The sequence below is a fragment of the Rattus norvegicus genome, chromosome 9 (genome assembly GCF_036323735.1).
Source record: "Rattus norvegicus strain BN/NHsdMcwi chromosome 9, GRCr8, whole genome shotgun sequence".
In the NCBI taxonomy this organism is placed as follows: Eukaryota; Metazoa; Chordata; class Mammalia; order Rodentia; family Muridae; genus Rattus; species Rattus norvegicus.
Window position 1 is genome coordinate 101,155,258 of NC_086027.1, and position 14,156 is coordinate 101,169,413.

The 14,156-nt window shown below is 53.3% G+C and overlaps 1 protein-coding gene across 4 annotated transcripts in view; it reads left to right on the plus strand.

Moving 5' to 3' along the window:
* The first annotated feature begins 557 nt into the window (after positions 1-557).
* The window catches only part of Crocc2 (ciliary rootlet coiled-coil, rootletin family member 2), a 61,222-nt gene continuing 47,623 nt past the window's right edge, over positions 558-14,156 (plus strand). For 2 of the 4 annotated variants that reach the window (XM_039084759.2, XM_017596918.3), the window contains exons 1-4: positions 559-1,009; positions 1,099-1,177; positions 12,106-12,256; positions 13,254-13,402. In XM_039084759.2, the coding sequence (XP_038940687.2) occupies positions 921-1,009; positions 1,099-1,177; positions 12,106-12,256; positions 13,254-13,402 (468 nt within the window). In that variant the 5' untranslated portion in view covers positions 559-920. Of the gene's footprint in view, positions 1,010-1,098; positions 1,178-12,105; positions 12,257-13,253; positions 13,403-13,428; positions 13,448-14,156 lie in introns of those variants that run through there. The other 2 variants (XM_063268171.1, XM_063268172.1) reach the window with 2 other exon arrangements.

Below are 14,156 nucleotides of genomic sequence, written 5' to 3' on the forward strand. Positions count from 1 at the left end.
TGGATGTAGGGGTCAAAAGGGGTGCCTGTGTGGGAAACAGGGTGGGCCCTCCTGAGAACCAGCCCTCCTATTTCTGGGACACCCCCCCAGGACACCTCTTTGTCATGAGCATGCTATGCCGGAAAAATAGACGAGAGTGCTTGTGGTTTCTATGTGAAAAAATGTACTGACTAACAAAGAATATACAAGGGTCAGCAGTTTCAATAACAAATTTTACATATAATCCCACCTGCTCTGGGAGCCCGACCCGAGGTAAAGGCAGATTCTCTTGTTCCACTCTCAATTGCTGATGCAAACGTTGACTTCACATAGCACACAGTGACCGTATGTATCTCTGTATCTGTATGCATATGCATGGCTTGCAGAATGAATGCACGGAGACGTCAGCAGAGTTCAGAAGTAGGTTGAGAGGCCGTATCGGTAAGTTTATGAACTGGATCAGAACCAACAGGATAACTGGGGAGTGAAACAACCTGTACGGCCTAGGTAGGGCACTGCAGAGCGGTTAACCTGCCAGGCGCCAAGGGGCGAGGATGTAGACTTTGCTAGAAAGGAAGACCCTAGAAGGGAAGGTTCGTCTTTCCCTGATCCTTAGACGTCTGTGACACACATCTCACTACTGATCAAAAAGTTCTTGGACATCTGAACCAAGTCAGTTAGTGACCCTGAATGGGCTTGTGGTCTGCACCCCTGGGTGTGATCAGAAGACAAACAAGTTTCCCTACACAGTAAACAGGGGCTCTGGGAAGACTCTGGTCCCTCCCTCAGGTCAGCTTGACTCCAGGTCTCCAGGGAAACCGCTTCAGGCAACAGGGTTCCTGAGTCTTCACAACAAGCCCTTACTCCTATTTCCAGGGAAACCCTGGCCTTCGGCCCTCAGCGTCCTGGTTGCCACAGCAACACTCTCGGGCTTGTTTGGCATGTGGTCTCCACAGTCAAGGTGGGGCAGCTGGGAGCAAGTGAGTTCAACCGGACAGAACCAGCACAGGGGCTCCGGTACTGCACACAGGTGTGGGGGGCACACAGAGGAAGGTACTGGGAGGTCGTGGCTCAAGGAAGAGTCGTGCTGAGGAGCCGAGGTCCTGTGCTCTTGCCTAGGATGAGCTCCAGTTCCAGCAATCCTGAAGATGGGGACACCACTGAGCAGTCTCAGCTGGGGCTGGACACCGTGATCCAGGTCAGTGAAGTGGCTGCCCCCTCCATGACCCCTCTCAAGAGCAGGTCTTGAGAGCACTTTTAGGTAGGGCGCTGCCGTGCAGGGGTTCAGCTGTCCCTCCCAGGAGCACGTTCTCTCTGTGCACGTGCACGGTGTGAATATGAGTGTGGAAGTATGGCTCTCCAGACAGGCGAAGCAACTCAGGAAGCCAGCAGCCCTCTGGAGGCCTGGGCTTGCAGCCTGCATGCCGAGGTGGCAGGGATTGGGGCTCCACTGTTTTAGGGGCCGGGTATGGGAGTGATTGAGTCTGAGCTTAGAAGAGGGGCTCCCGTTTGGAGATATTCCCAGTACCTACTCTGTAAACTGCAGAAGTCCCACGTCTAACTTCAGAGAACTTATATGTAAAAACAGTTCGGACACAACTAGCCCCGTGTCCCTCTCCCCCTCAGCACCCCCTATTCCTGTAAACCCACCCACTTGCCAGTCCACATCTTGCTTCCCCTACACGGTCATCATCCAGCCACCCCAGGCAGACAGTCCCCGACCACTGAGGACTCACTGTACCCCAGACGGACCTGTCGACTCAGAGTGTTCATTAATCCAGCTCTTGGACCCTCAAAGCCATGCTGCAGGGGGGTTGACGTGGTCCGAGGTGAATAATACATCAGATCCCCTGAGAGGAGTGACCGCACAGATGGTGCCAAGTGGCTAAATAACCTGTTAGCGTCTTCATGCGCATAGGCATACACATCTGCCCACATAGGACAGACCAAGATGCAAACGGAGGATTAAAGTCGGTTGGGGTGGAGGTGGCTCCGTGGGTGCCATCAAGTCTGATGACCTGATTTTGATCCCTGGGAGTCACATGGTAAATTTACCCTCTGACCTCTATGCACACACTATGGCACATACACACCCCCAACCACACACACAAGTAAATAAATGTAATTAAAAAAATAAGTTAATTGATGCAGCGAGGTAAGAGAGTGTCCTGGGTGGGTACTGAGCAGACCCTGACACTTCTACCCAAAGGGGTCTCAGGCTGAACTCTGACAGCAAGGCTGGTGATGGGTTCAGAAAGAGGGTCAGCACACAAAACACTCCCAGCCCAGCACCCAACGATGAGCATACATCACCCTATAAGGACCTGATTGGCTAGCTCCTCGGAGGTTTGAGGGTGGAAATGAGTGGCCGTGTGCTTGCCCGTGTTCTTGAGGTAGAACCCCAGAATGGTGCAAACATCTCTGGGCATGGATGTTGGGGGGCTTCTGCCTGCATCCACTCCCACTGTCCCTGGGAAGCTATCATCTAAAAGCCCTGGTGAGCCTTTTCTGTCTGCCCAGCCACACCTGCTATTTGCACAGCAGTGATTGAGATCTCTTTGCAATTACGTGAGGTGAGCATGCAGCAGGCAGGCGCCATGAGATGCCCAGATAGCCCGATCAGACTGGTGGCGGGGTTCTAGGGACCTCCAGCTCCTCTGGCTACATACAGGGAACTAGGAGACTCAGAGAAGGGCAAAGCTTGAGTGGGAAAGCCTCTCACAAGACCAGGAGCAAAGGCTTTGACATCAATCTGCTCCCTGTGCCTGGAAGAGTTCCTCACCATCTCTCTTCCTTGGGCCAGATTTCCCTTCTCCTTGCTTCATTTGCACACACACACACACACACACACACACACACACACACACACACACACCACTGCACAGTATCCCAGAGTACCCACCCCAACAGGCCACTTGAGAGCTAGAATTGGAAACCAGGCTTGGGAGCCCTCAGATTGATCCCCAGGGGTAAGACATTGTCTTGGTGAGTTCAAAGACCCCCTAAAATTACACACAAAAGGAGGGGCTCACTGGAAGAGCCCCTGGGGTGCATCTGGAAGAGGAGCTTCCTCGATCTTCTCAGACCCAGAACTGACAGTGCACCCAAGACGGGTGGGATGTAGTATGGGACGGTTTCCCACTCTTGAGTTGGTTGCTTTAATGGCGTAGAACTTTCCCAACTGTTTCTTTTGGGTAAAGTTCTAGTTTCTGGGAACTTGTCCATTATAAATTTTCATATTTGTTGGCTATTGCTGTTGGCTGTTGCTATGGTTTGGGTGTGGTTTGAATGTACCCCCAAAGGGTTCACGAGCTGGAAGTCTAGGGAGTGATGTTGATGAAGAGTGGAAAGTGTTTAGGTCATGGGACACTGGCCCCAGATCTGGTGTGCTTCTCTCTGGCCCCCTCTTCTCTCCAGAATGAGTTGGGTTTTTTTTTTTAAGGCAGCGAATCTGGCTCCTGAGCTGTCTGACTCCTTCCTGCCATACACCATATAACTCTGTTCTTTCACACATCCATCCATCACAACAGCATCTGCCATGTTGGGATACAGCCAGACACCTTCCCAGTGCCCAGCAGAGGCGCTGCGTCCAGCCCCATGAGCTATACAACCCCCATTTCCGTACAAGGCCCAGCCTCACCATAGCAGCAGGACATGAACAGAGGCAGTGGCTCAAATGCTTCTGTCTTTTTAATATCATGGGGCCTGAAGCAGGGAGAGCGGTCACCTCTGCCTCCCAGTACAGCGTCCAGAACTCAAGACCTTCAAGTCCAAGAAAGTGCTGGACTAACCAGGGATGAGGGGGTCTCCCTGAGCAGGGGGGCACCTGCTTCTTCATCTCCTTGGCAGGTAACATGCAGTTCTTGTCTTATGTAGGGTGTCTATTGCTGTGATAAAACACCATGATCCAAAGCAACTTGGAGAAGCATTACAGCTTATAGTCCATCATCCTGGAAGTCAGGGAAGGAAGCTAGAAGCAGGAGCAGATGCAGAAGCCATGGGGAAGTGCTCCTGAATGGCCTGCCCAGTCAGCTTTCATATACTATGTAGGACCACCAATCCAGGGGTGTCGCCGACGCACGGGGCCCTCCCGTGTCAATCATCGGCATAGGGCCAATCGTACAAAGGCATTTTCTCAGTTAAGATCTCCCCTCCTCAGATATGTCTAGGTTTCTGTCAAGTGGACAAAACACAGCCGGCACATTCAATTTTATGTTCTTATATTTAACCAACCCACGTATTTATTTCTCCTTCGTTTTTAATCTGTGGCGTTGCCAATCTGATTTGAGACGTGTGCGCTGACTTTCAGCCTCCTTCAATTTTCAAGCTGTAATAAAAAATTACGCAAAAATATATAAATAACACAAAAATCACCCTCTCGCCTATCCTAAAGTGTGCAGTTCAGTAATAGCATTTGCACTATTCTCAAACATTAACAGCATCCGGCCACAGAGCCCTTTCATCTTCCTAAACCTCCATCCCCATTACACACCAACTCCCCCAGGCCATGGCAGCCACTGGCCTGTTTGCTGTCTCTGTGCACCTGACCGTTCTAGGGGCCTTCTGTGAATTGAACTGAATCTGTCAGCTTATTTCACTTAGCACAGTGTCCCAAAGGTCCTCCCATGGTGCAGCACGGCTGAGTGGCAGTCCCTCCTGTGGGTGGGCCATGCGCTGTTCACTGCTCGCTGTTTCCCTGCGTGGACCACTAAGCTGCTTCCCCAGTGTGAGCAATGCTACCACCATCAGCAGGGTGCAGGTCCATCCGTCTGGGTCTCTGGTGTCATTTTTGTGGAGTCAGTTCTGGAAGGACTGTGGGATCTAGCTTCAATTCTACACGAATCTTTTAAGGAATCGCCACCTTATTTTCCTGCTTTCTTCTGTGTTTAAAGCAAGACTTCAGCGGTAAGAACTGTTTTCACTTGCTCAGCTGCTGGTGACAGGCAAGTCTTTAACCCTCTCAATCCACCTGTTCTAACGTCAGCATCCCAGGGGTAGTGCTAGGACTCAGCCTCATGGGATGGGGATGAAGCTCTTCAGATGCCATCATAGACTACCCTCTGCCCTCTGCCCTCTGACTGGCCAATTAAATCTGAGGTCTCCTCAAGCTCAGTAACCTGCCAAAACAGCCCTCAACATTCAGGCACCGCTTCAGTGACTTAAACATCTACTTTGTGGATCAAGGCATCTACAGAGAAATATGGCTGGTATGGGGCAGGGCACCCCATTGAGGTACATGCCTGTCTCAGCCCTGTATCTACACCAAGCTCCTCATTAGGGCTTTCATGGGTGCCTCCTAGGTAAGTACTACTGATTAAATCCCCAGGGACTTAAGTATAGATCACCAGATGTCTTGGCGGTGGGCAGAAAGATCCAGAGCTCTCACCCAACCTTTGTATCCTGGAGCTCGCGTAGGACCCCCCCTATCACTCCACCTTCAAAGTCACACCTCACTCCTCAGACCAAGGGTATGAGATCCCAGGAGTGCAGGAGGTGGTCCAAGTGTGGCCTGGGTTCAATGCTAATCACACGCCGTAGGGAAGGGCACGCTGACTATCTCTGTCCCCAGAGCCACATGTCCAGACACCGGTGCCACTGCACTGACTGGATAGGCCACCAAGCCTTGGCAATGGTGCTCCAGTTTTCTCTCCTGTCAAGCCACCCCTCTCTCTGCTTCCTCCTCACCCATGTTCTTTATCCAGGGCCTTTGCTTGCCCTGCCTTGCAGACTGGCCACCTTCCCCAGGAAACCTGTGTAGGTGTCAGGACATAGGAGCAGACAGGACAGACGGCATCCTCACCCTGCTGAGCAGTCCCTGCTGTGAGTCATGTTGTAGCTAGTGATTCATACCTCTGGCGGTTCCAATAAGCCTTTCAATTACTTGTGCTGGGAACCTGTCTGAGCCTGTTTGTGTGCCAAGCATTGTGCTAGGGGTGGACCGGTAAGTCGTCCCCTTCATCTTCACCCCCTGCTTCAACATCCAGCCCCCTCATGACTTTGCAAGCTTCCACTCTAAGGGCATGCCCCATGCCCCAGCTTGGCAGACACAGTAGGCATTGAGGGATATCAATCAAGGAAGCTATAAAGGCAGCCCATCAAACACAGGAGTAGACATTACTGGGTAGAGAGCTCATCAGACTTCCTGACCAAACCCTCTCTTTTGCAGGAGGCCAAAGTGCTCTGAGCCTCCAGCTGGGCCTGCTCTTGGCCAGACTAGTTCACTGAAGGAGTACAGGAGAATCCATGGGCATCCAACCAGGTGCATGCCAGTCAGGGGACTGTCTAGAGATTTGGATATCCAGGAACTAGCCCCATACGTGTTTGGGAGCTCAGGGTTGAGTCTCAGTCCCAAATAGTCTCACACAGGGGAAGAAGGGCAGTTTCTAAGTCAAGATATCTTAAAACATCTGCTCCTGGATCGTGGATAGTGCTAAGGCACTTCAACCCACCTACCCTGCCTCAGCTCACACACTGTCACAAGTTCTCTTACTGTCAGTAACGTTGGAGACCCTGAGCCCAACCTCAGCTCCAGAACTTGGGCAGGACTGGCAGCCCTCCTGCAGTACTGGAAATGGCCACACGAGGGCACTGTTGGAGCTCAGCACGCAGCATTAGCAGCAGGCCTGAACTGAGTTGTGGGACGGTTCTCTACCCCACATCAGCCACCAAGTCCAGTCCCGCCCGGAGATAGTACCCAAGTTATACTGTGCTTGTCTGATGGAATCCCTCTCCCTCAGAGATTTTTTTTTTTTGGTTCTTTTTTTTCGGAGCTGGGGACCGAACCCAGGGCCTTGCGCTTCCTAGGTAAGCGCTCTACCACTGAGCTAAATCCCCAGCCCATCCCTCAGAGATTTTAAACAGAGGTTTGGCAGTCCTGTCCTGATTGCTTGCTGCTGAGTTCTTTATTTGGAAGGTAGGGTGAAGTCCTGCCTTTCTCTCTACCAGAAGGGCCAGGCTCCTTTTTAAACTCATTCTGCTCTCCCCTGGGGACCAGGACCTAGACTGTCCACCTGTCTGTGGTCATACTCATGAACAAGAGATGGTGAATTAGCTCATGCGTTTTCCATGTCTGCATACTGGCCTTCATTATCTCTGTGTCCTACCATGCCTGCTACAGGAAGACCCTGCAGGGCTTTAGGGGAGGGGCCTGCTGCTGGTTCTGTAAGAGGACCCCAGGAAGTCCACCAAGGACTAACTCCAGGGAGAGGGGAGCAGCTGGGACTTCACACTCACGTGGTTCCTGTTTAGTTTGGCTGGGAAAACAGGAACCAGCCCTCACCACCTCAATTGTATCCCTACAGAGTTCAATGGATTTTATTTGTTTTGTTTTCTCCTCTACCCGCAACCTGGAAGGAGAGTGCTGGGCTCACCCTCTGGGGACCACTTTTGGTACCTGCCAGGCCCAGTTGGGCTCTGACTTTTAAGCCAAGAGGGGGAAGATCTGAGTGGTCTATTCTGTCCCCACTGTTTGAAGCAGCAATGAAAGGACACCCCACCCCTGCATCTCCACCCCCTCCCCATAACCCCACCTTTCACACAGGCCAACCCCTTCAAGAAGCCCCTTGTGGTGGGGACACTTGACACTTCCTCCCACCCAACCTAGACAGCAGCTCTGAGAACTGGGAGAGGTCTTGCACCTCAGAGCCTGGGCTCCCATTGGTCCCTGCCCTTCCTGACTAGTGGTTGTGCTTGAGTGTTGCCTGGATTTCCCTTCAGGGTGATCCCCGCCCCAGATCTTGAAGGAACACACATAGAAGGGTCATGCCTGTGGAGCAGGGTTGGGGATAGGATGGGACCCTAAACCGGAGCCCATTCTTGTGGTGTGCTCTTTTCCTGGATACAGACACTCTGAGGGCTGGAGCCTTTTCCCTGGGCTGAGTTTCTCCATGGGCAACAACCGCTGCTCCCCTGAATGTTTGAGTCAAGATCCACAATGGGGGAGGATACATACCCCACCCTCAGAACTCCCTGCTCAAGTCCGTCTCCGGGCAAGGGCAAAAGTGCAGCGTGAGGTGCCTAGGCCACAGGAACATAGAGCAGCCAGTTAACTTCACAGACAATGGCATGACATATCTATGTGCACTGTGTGTTGAAGGCACCATGGGCCCCTCCTCAGTTCTCTTAGAAAGGAGTCCTGCTCTGACACAGAAGGTGAGGTAAAGAGGCCTGTCCCCCTAGGTAGGACTCCCTCAACAGGACCACAGCCAAGTGAGAGGCAGTGGTGTTTGTCCCCACTGAGCCTCCAACACACCCATTTGGAGCAAGATCTAGATGCATAGGCTACTGACAGGGGCATTGGCCTCCCTAGGGTGTTTGGCATGGGTCGGGCTGACCAAAACACACACGGGGGTGGGGGGTGGGGGGGTGCAGTAGGAAGTAACGAATATGGTCTTTTAGGAAAGTGACTATTGAGATCCCTTTTGCCCAGCCTTGGTATCCTTCCCACAATCTGAGCCCCCTCCCTGAGGCTGTCCCACTGCCGAGCTACAACTTTCCCCAGGCTAAATAGTTAAGACCCTGGCCCTAGAGATGGTGATCCACCCAGGCCGGGGAAGCCATTGGTGGGCAATGGACAGAGCCTGCGAGGCAGACGCTGAAAACCCCCCTAGCCCCACTCCCCACCACGACCTGACTTGGTTATGGGGAAGGAGGCGGTCCTGGGTTCCGGGATCCCAGGGGATCCAAGCCCGGGTCAGCACAGACCTCCTTGCACGTTGTAGCAGAGCCCCGCGCCCCTCCCCCGCGCCATTTGCGTGGAGGCGGGGCAGCCCTCGCTTGCAATCCTCCCGTGCGCAGGGGACTGGAGGCGGGAGGGGAGGGCTGGCTGCCAGGGACGCGCCCCTCCCGCTCCCCCTCCGCACCCCTCCTGCTCTGGCTGGGCGTCGACCCATCGCAGGCACCGGGCCACAGCTGGAACCTATTACGCCCCCAGAGCCTCTCGGGACGTCCCGGCTAATAAGTGACCCTCTGTAAACGTTAGGAATGAGTCAAGTTTGTGCTGCGCCGCTGCTTTCCCGTTAGCGGGTGGCGCCGCTGATGCTCCGGGGAGAGGAGGGAGGGGAGGCAGGGTCCTTCCGGCCTGGAGGGAACCTCTGAATGGAGCCAGCATCATGTCTTTTAATCTGGGGGACCTAGGGTTCTGTTCGCTACCGGACTAGGCCTTAGTTTCCCCCTGTGCAAAACAGGAGGCTCGGGTAGCAATGGCTGGGTCCTTCCCGCTCTAACTCTTAAAAGGGCAGCAGCGGCCTTGGTGGTCTGAGCACCCAGAGTTGCCTGGCCAGGGAGGAAGCAAAAAGGAGAGCCATGCTCCTCACCAGTGGAGCCGCTGCACCCAAGGAAGGCTGTTTACCACCCACTCAGAGCAAGTGGGAGGTCCTCTGGAGGAAAGAGAAGTGAGGGCACCTTACCAAGACCACCTAGGGGAGTTAAATGCAAAGCCTTGGAGAAGGTTAAGTCTTTCCCCAGCCTGAAGGGGTAGGTTAACCAGGCTCTGGGCTCACTCACTTGCAGCATCTGACATTTGCAGGGCTCCCAGGGACCAGGGTAGGCCCTGTCCAGAGCCTTGCAGAATCTGGATATTGGAGTGACTCCAGTCTAGCCAGCTTAAGAGAGGAATTGATACATTTAGGATAACTAGGTGAACGCCATGGCTTATCTCCACAGAGACATTCAGAATTCAGAGTGGGAAAAGGCCTAGCTACAGTGGGGAGGAATGGGTAAGAATAGTGGGGTGCCTGGAGAAGCAGGGCCTCCCCACCAGCCCAGGCCTGGGAGTCAGGACCAGTAGAGCTGCAGACTAGAAAAGGTCTTCCGTGAGCTGGGAGTCAGGAGGCTTCTGAGCATCACCTGAAGGGACTCGGTGGGAAAGGGATTTGGGGAGTCCCACTGTGGAAGAGAACCATGGCTACTGTCCTGGAAATCTTTGGGAGTGGGGAACCCTGGCATTAGTTACAGGTCATTAAACCACTGCCTTCAAATTCTAACATCCTTCATGCACAGAACAGCACATGCTATTCTTAATCCTCAACTCGTAATCCTATACCTAGAAGTTCCCTGCTGACATAGACCTGACGAGGTCTTTATCTCAGGCTCATTCCTTCCCCAAAATATGTGCCTCACCCAACAAAATCCTTCAGAGAATCTGAGACCCTAAAGACCGTGTCTGGGTGGGAATCATCAGTGGGAAAGAAGGCACTCCCGAGGTGTAGGTGACCTTGAGTTTTAGATGTACAACCTGAATTTCCAAAGCCAGGGGCCTATACCACTAAGCCTTGAGATCGAGAGACTTATATGGCTCTGAGCTTTTAAAGCCAGAAGCGTATGGCTTGAGGTGCTTGAGGCAGAGTTCTAGTGCTCTGGGCTCAGAGAACTTGTCAGTATCCTCAGTTCTAGGCACCGAGACTCTTGCCTCTGAAACCATCAGTAACTTTCCCAAAATCTTCTGGGGCTTGCAGTCCCTATAGTCTAGACTCTGCCTTTGGCTCTCACTGAGTTTCAGCTTTTCTTAACTTCTCAGTTTCTGCTCTCAGCTGCTCTCATATATATATGCTCATAGCTTCAGATGTCAGGGTTCTTAGCTCCCCACAACACCTTGGGACCCTTTAAAGCAACTGCTGCTACTTTTGCTAAGACTTGGAAACTCGGGATCTTGTCTCCAATTCATACAACCAGCCCAGGCTGCCTCACTCATGATAAAGATCACAAATGGACAAACAAGCCATTCAAAAGGAGGTTTTTATTGGGTCTGATCTTGCAACACAGGAGTGCCGCACACAGGAGAGGGCACTATCCCGAAAGCAGCGACCAGCAAGCTGCTTAGATATCTGGAAAAGGCACCACATGCTTTGTGGTCAGCCAAGTACAGACCCCCACGCTGCTCAAGCTGCAGGCTTTTTGTTGAGTTGCTAAAGAGAGTGCTCACGAGCGAGTGATGTCATCCGTTCACGAGGCTGTCCTGCCCCAAGTGAAGTTTGCTCACATCTGTGCAGATCATCTAGAGTAGCTGACACCAGTACAAGGCTCCCAAAACAGGAATGGCAGCCCCAGCACCCCAGCTTGTGCTGTTCCTAGCAGCCATGGGGTAGCTTATGGAGATGTTCACAGCAGCTGGACGACCACGATATCGGTCCAGCTGGTTGCCAAGAATGGGGCTGGTAGTTTCATGGCTCTCTGTTCAAGGCAGCCAGGCACAAGGGAAGAGTGACTACTGTCAAAATCAAATCTCCTAGCCCTCAGCAGCCTAGTTTGTTGGGAGGAAATCATGAAGAGTGTTTATTTACAACTCTGTCCTCCATGCTAGCATTCATAACACTGGAAGGTGCTTACTCTGAGTCAGATCCCTCACAGAGCCAGGCCCCTATGATTTGTCTCTCCAGGACTCCAGGATGCTATTCTAACATTGGACCCATGTGATTTTCTCTCCTGACAGCACATTAGCTCAGGATCCACCAAGAAAGTGGGCCACTCTAGCTCCCCTCTGGGGTAACCTGAAGGGGACATCTCAGAGCTGCTCTCAGAACCGTGCACCCTCTTCTGATCTTTATCCTCTTGTGCCTTTCAAGCCTCACAGGGTCCAGCACACCCCTTATGATGGATGGGCTGCTCAGAACAGGGGCTGGGCTCTCCCTCCTTTACCTGTAGTGTCCCTTCCCCTCCCCTTCCCTCCCCAGGCCTGTGATCACTGGGCGGGGTTTGAGCCAAACTGTTCCAGGTTGGGCAGGGTAGTGGAGGGTTTTTCTGTGGGCAGACACAAAGGCACCTGCTCTGGTCATCCCAGAGAGGCTGGCATGAAGAGTTGGCCCAGGATGCAGCACAGCCTGCTTAGAGTTGGAAAGGGTGAGCTCTGCTGACCTTGGCCAGGAGTCCTTTCAGATACCCATTCTCTTGACTTCCTCGTGTTTGCCAAAGCATTGCCAGGGACTGGCAATTGTGCAATCCCACCCCACAGATGGAGACACTAAGGCGTGTGACCTGAGTGACCAGCCTGTCCCCACTCTGCCACCTTCAGGATGCTTTGCTATGTCGAAGTGACCTCGTGGTGGCTCCCACTGACAACAACGGGCTTGCGTGAGGGGCTTGCGAGTTGTCCTGGGCCTATAAGAACCAGGGCTCTGGGGTGTTTTTCAGAAGTTGGAAGACACCATCCTGAGCCCCATGGCCAGAAGGGAAGACCGGGCGCTAACAGTGCGTGGAGAAGGCCAGCGGGCCTTACCTACTCCTGTGCCAGCCCGTATCCGAGAGATTGTGTCGAGCAGCCTGAGCAAGGAGCCACTCTCAGGTGATGGTTCGAAGATGTCTCAGGCAGCAGGGGAACCTTACAGCAGCAGCACATGGAGCCTGGCCTTGGCCTCACACAGCACATGGAGCCTGGCCTTGGCCTCACACAGCACGTGGAGCCTGGCCTTGGCCTCACACAGCACATGGAGCCTGGCCTTGGCCTCACACAGCACGTGGAGCCTGGCCTTGGCCTCACACAGCACCTTAGGAAGCCATGCAATTAGGACTATCCTGTGACCCTTGGCTACCCATCCCAGACTCTCCTAGCCCCATTTTTCCCAACCACCCTCTCTTCATTGGGTCCTCAGGAGTCATGTTGCTAACTACAAGACTTATCACTGCCAGATGGAGCTGACCTCAGCGCTTGTGACACTGTTACGCCACCCATGTCCTGGTTTTACTCATCTTGGTTTTTTTTTTTTTTTCACCATAGTGAAAAGCCTAAAGGTTGACAGGGACATCCCGAGTTTTGCTTCTGTCTCTCATCTAGGCCCCATGTGTATAGCTTCCTTATCAATGCACTGCAGGAACAGGTTCCAAAAGGGTCAATCCCTGCATGGAGGCCAAATAGTAGGCAGGCTCCCTAATCACCAGCCGAGCTCACCAGTCACTTCTGCAGGGGTCTGGTGACTCCTTTGTGTTGTAACGGTCCGTCTGGTCTATTTCCTAATGACTCCGGGCTACCGCTGGGCCCTGGGAAAGGACTGAGAAACATCACTACATGTTTGAAAAAGCAGCTTCTTTCTGTGGGCAGGGCCCCGCTAGCCTGAAGCAGCAGCCCCACTCCTGCTCCAGACATGGTGTGATGGCACCCAGTGTCCCCCACACACATGTTTTAATTGGTAGAGACTTGGCCTGGCCATGAGTCGATGGGGTTAAAGATATTGACCAAAGGTACTAGGGATGGGAGGGTGCTCGGTCACAGGAGAGGAAGTGACGTTCCTCATGGCCTCTTCTAGTTGTTTGGGTAGGGCCTGATCTGAATGCTGTACCCACAGGACTGTGGGGACTGCCAGCTACTACAACCCACGCACAGGAGGAGAGTGAGCTCCTGCAAGAGGAGCTGACTCGGTTGGAGGATCTGTTGGCCCAGGCAGATGCTGAGCGGGAGGAGCTGGCCAACAGGTGTCACATGGTCAGCCAGAGGGTGAGTGTGCAGGTGGCTAACAGGTGTCACATGGTCAGCCAGAGGGTGAGTGTGCAGCTGGTACCTACAGCAGTGTGCACAGCCAAGCCCTTACTGGGGATCATCCTTCAAAACCAGTGATCATTGCTGTGGGCCCATCAGCTGGCCTCAGGACACTGGGCAACAGATGGGGAAAAGGAGGCTAGAGGTCAGCATGTGAAGCAGGATATGTCCCCCTCAGATGGTTGTCTCTCATCTGCTCCAGGATCCCTGTGGGGTGGCCTGGTCAGTGATGACCCACTGGTCCAGGCCTTACCAATTACAACCACAAAGCCAGCTCCTGAACAGGGGAGAAAGCTAGGAAGGACTGGCCCCCGAACCAGGGCAGAGCCTGTAGGTCCAGCCCCCTGGCCTTTCTCACATGTACTACAGCCTCTGGTCACCAGCCAGGCCTCAGAGTGGGAGGAGGAGAGGTCGCCTCTGAGGCATAGGCTTCAACCAGGGGTTATTCAGGGATGTCAGTGAGCTAGAGAAACTCGGGCAGAAGGTGAAGGTGGTTTCTAGGCCAGAGCCCTTTCATGCATTGTCCTCTCTGAGTCACACGACCTTCACAGGCAGAACCAGGCACGGTAGGCACAAGATAAGTGAGAACAACCCATGGGGTGGTGGTGGTGGTGGTGGTGGTGGTGGTGGTGGGGTTCTGATCCCCCAGCATCTATGGGACCAACCTGAGCTCCGTGTGGCAGGACAAATGAGAACACCAGGGCTCAGCTCT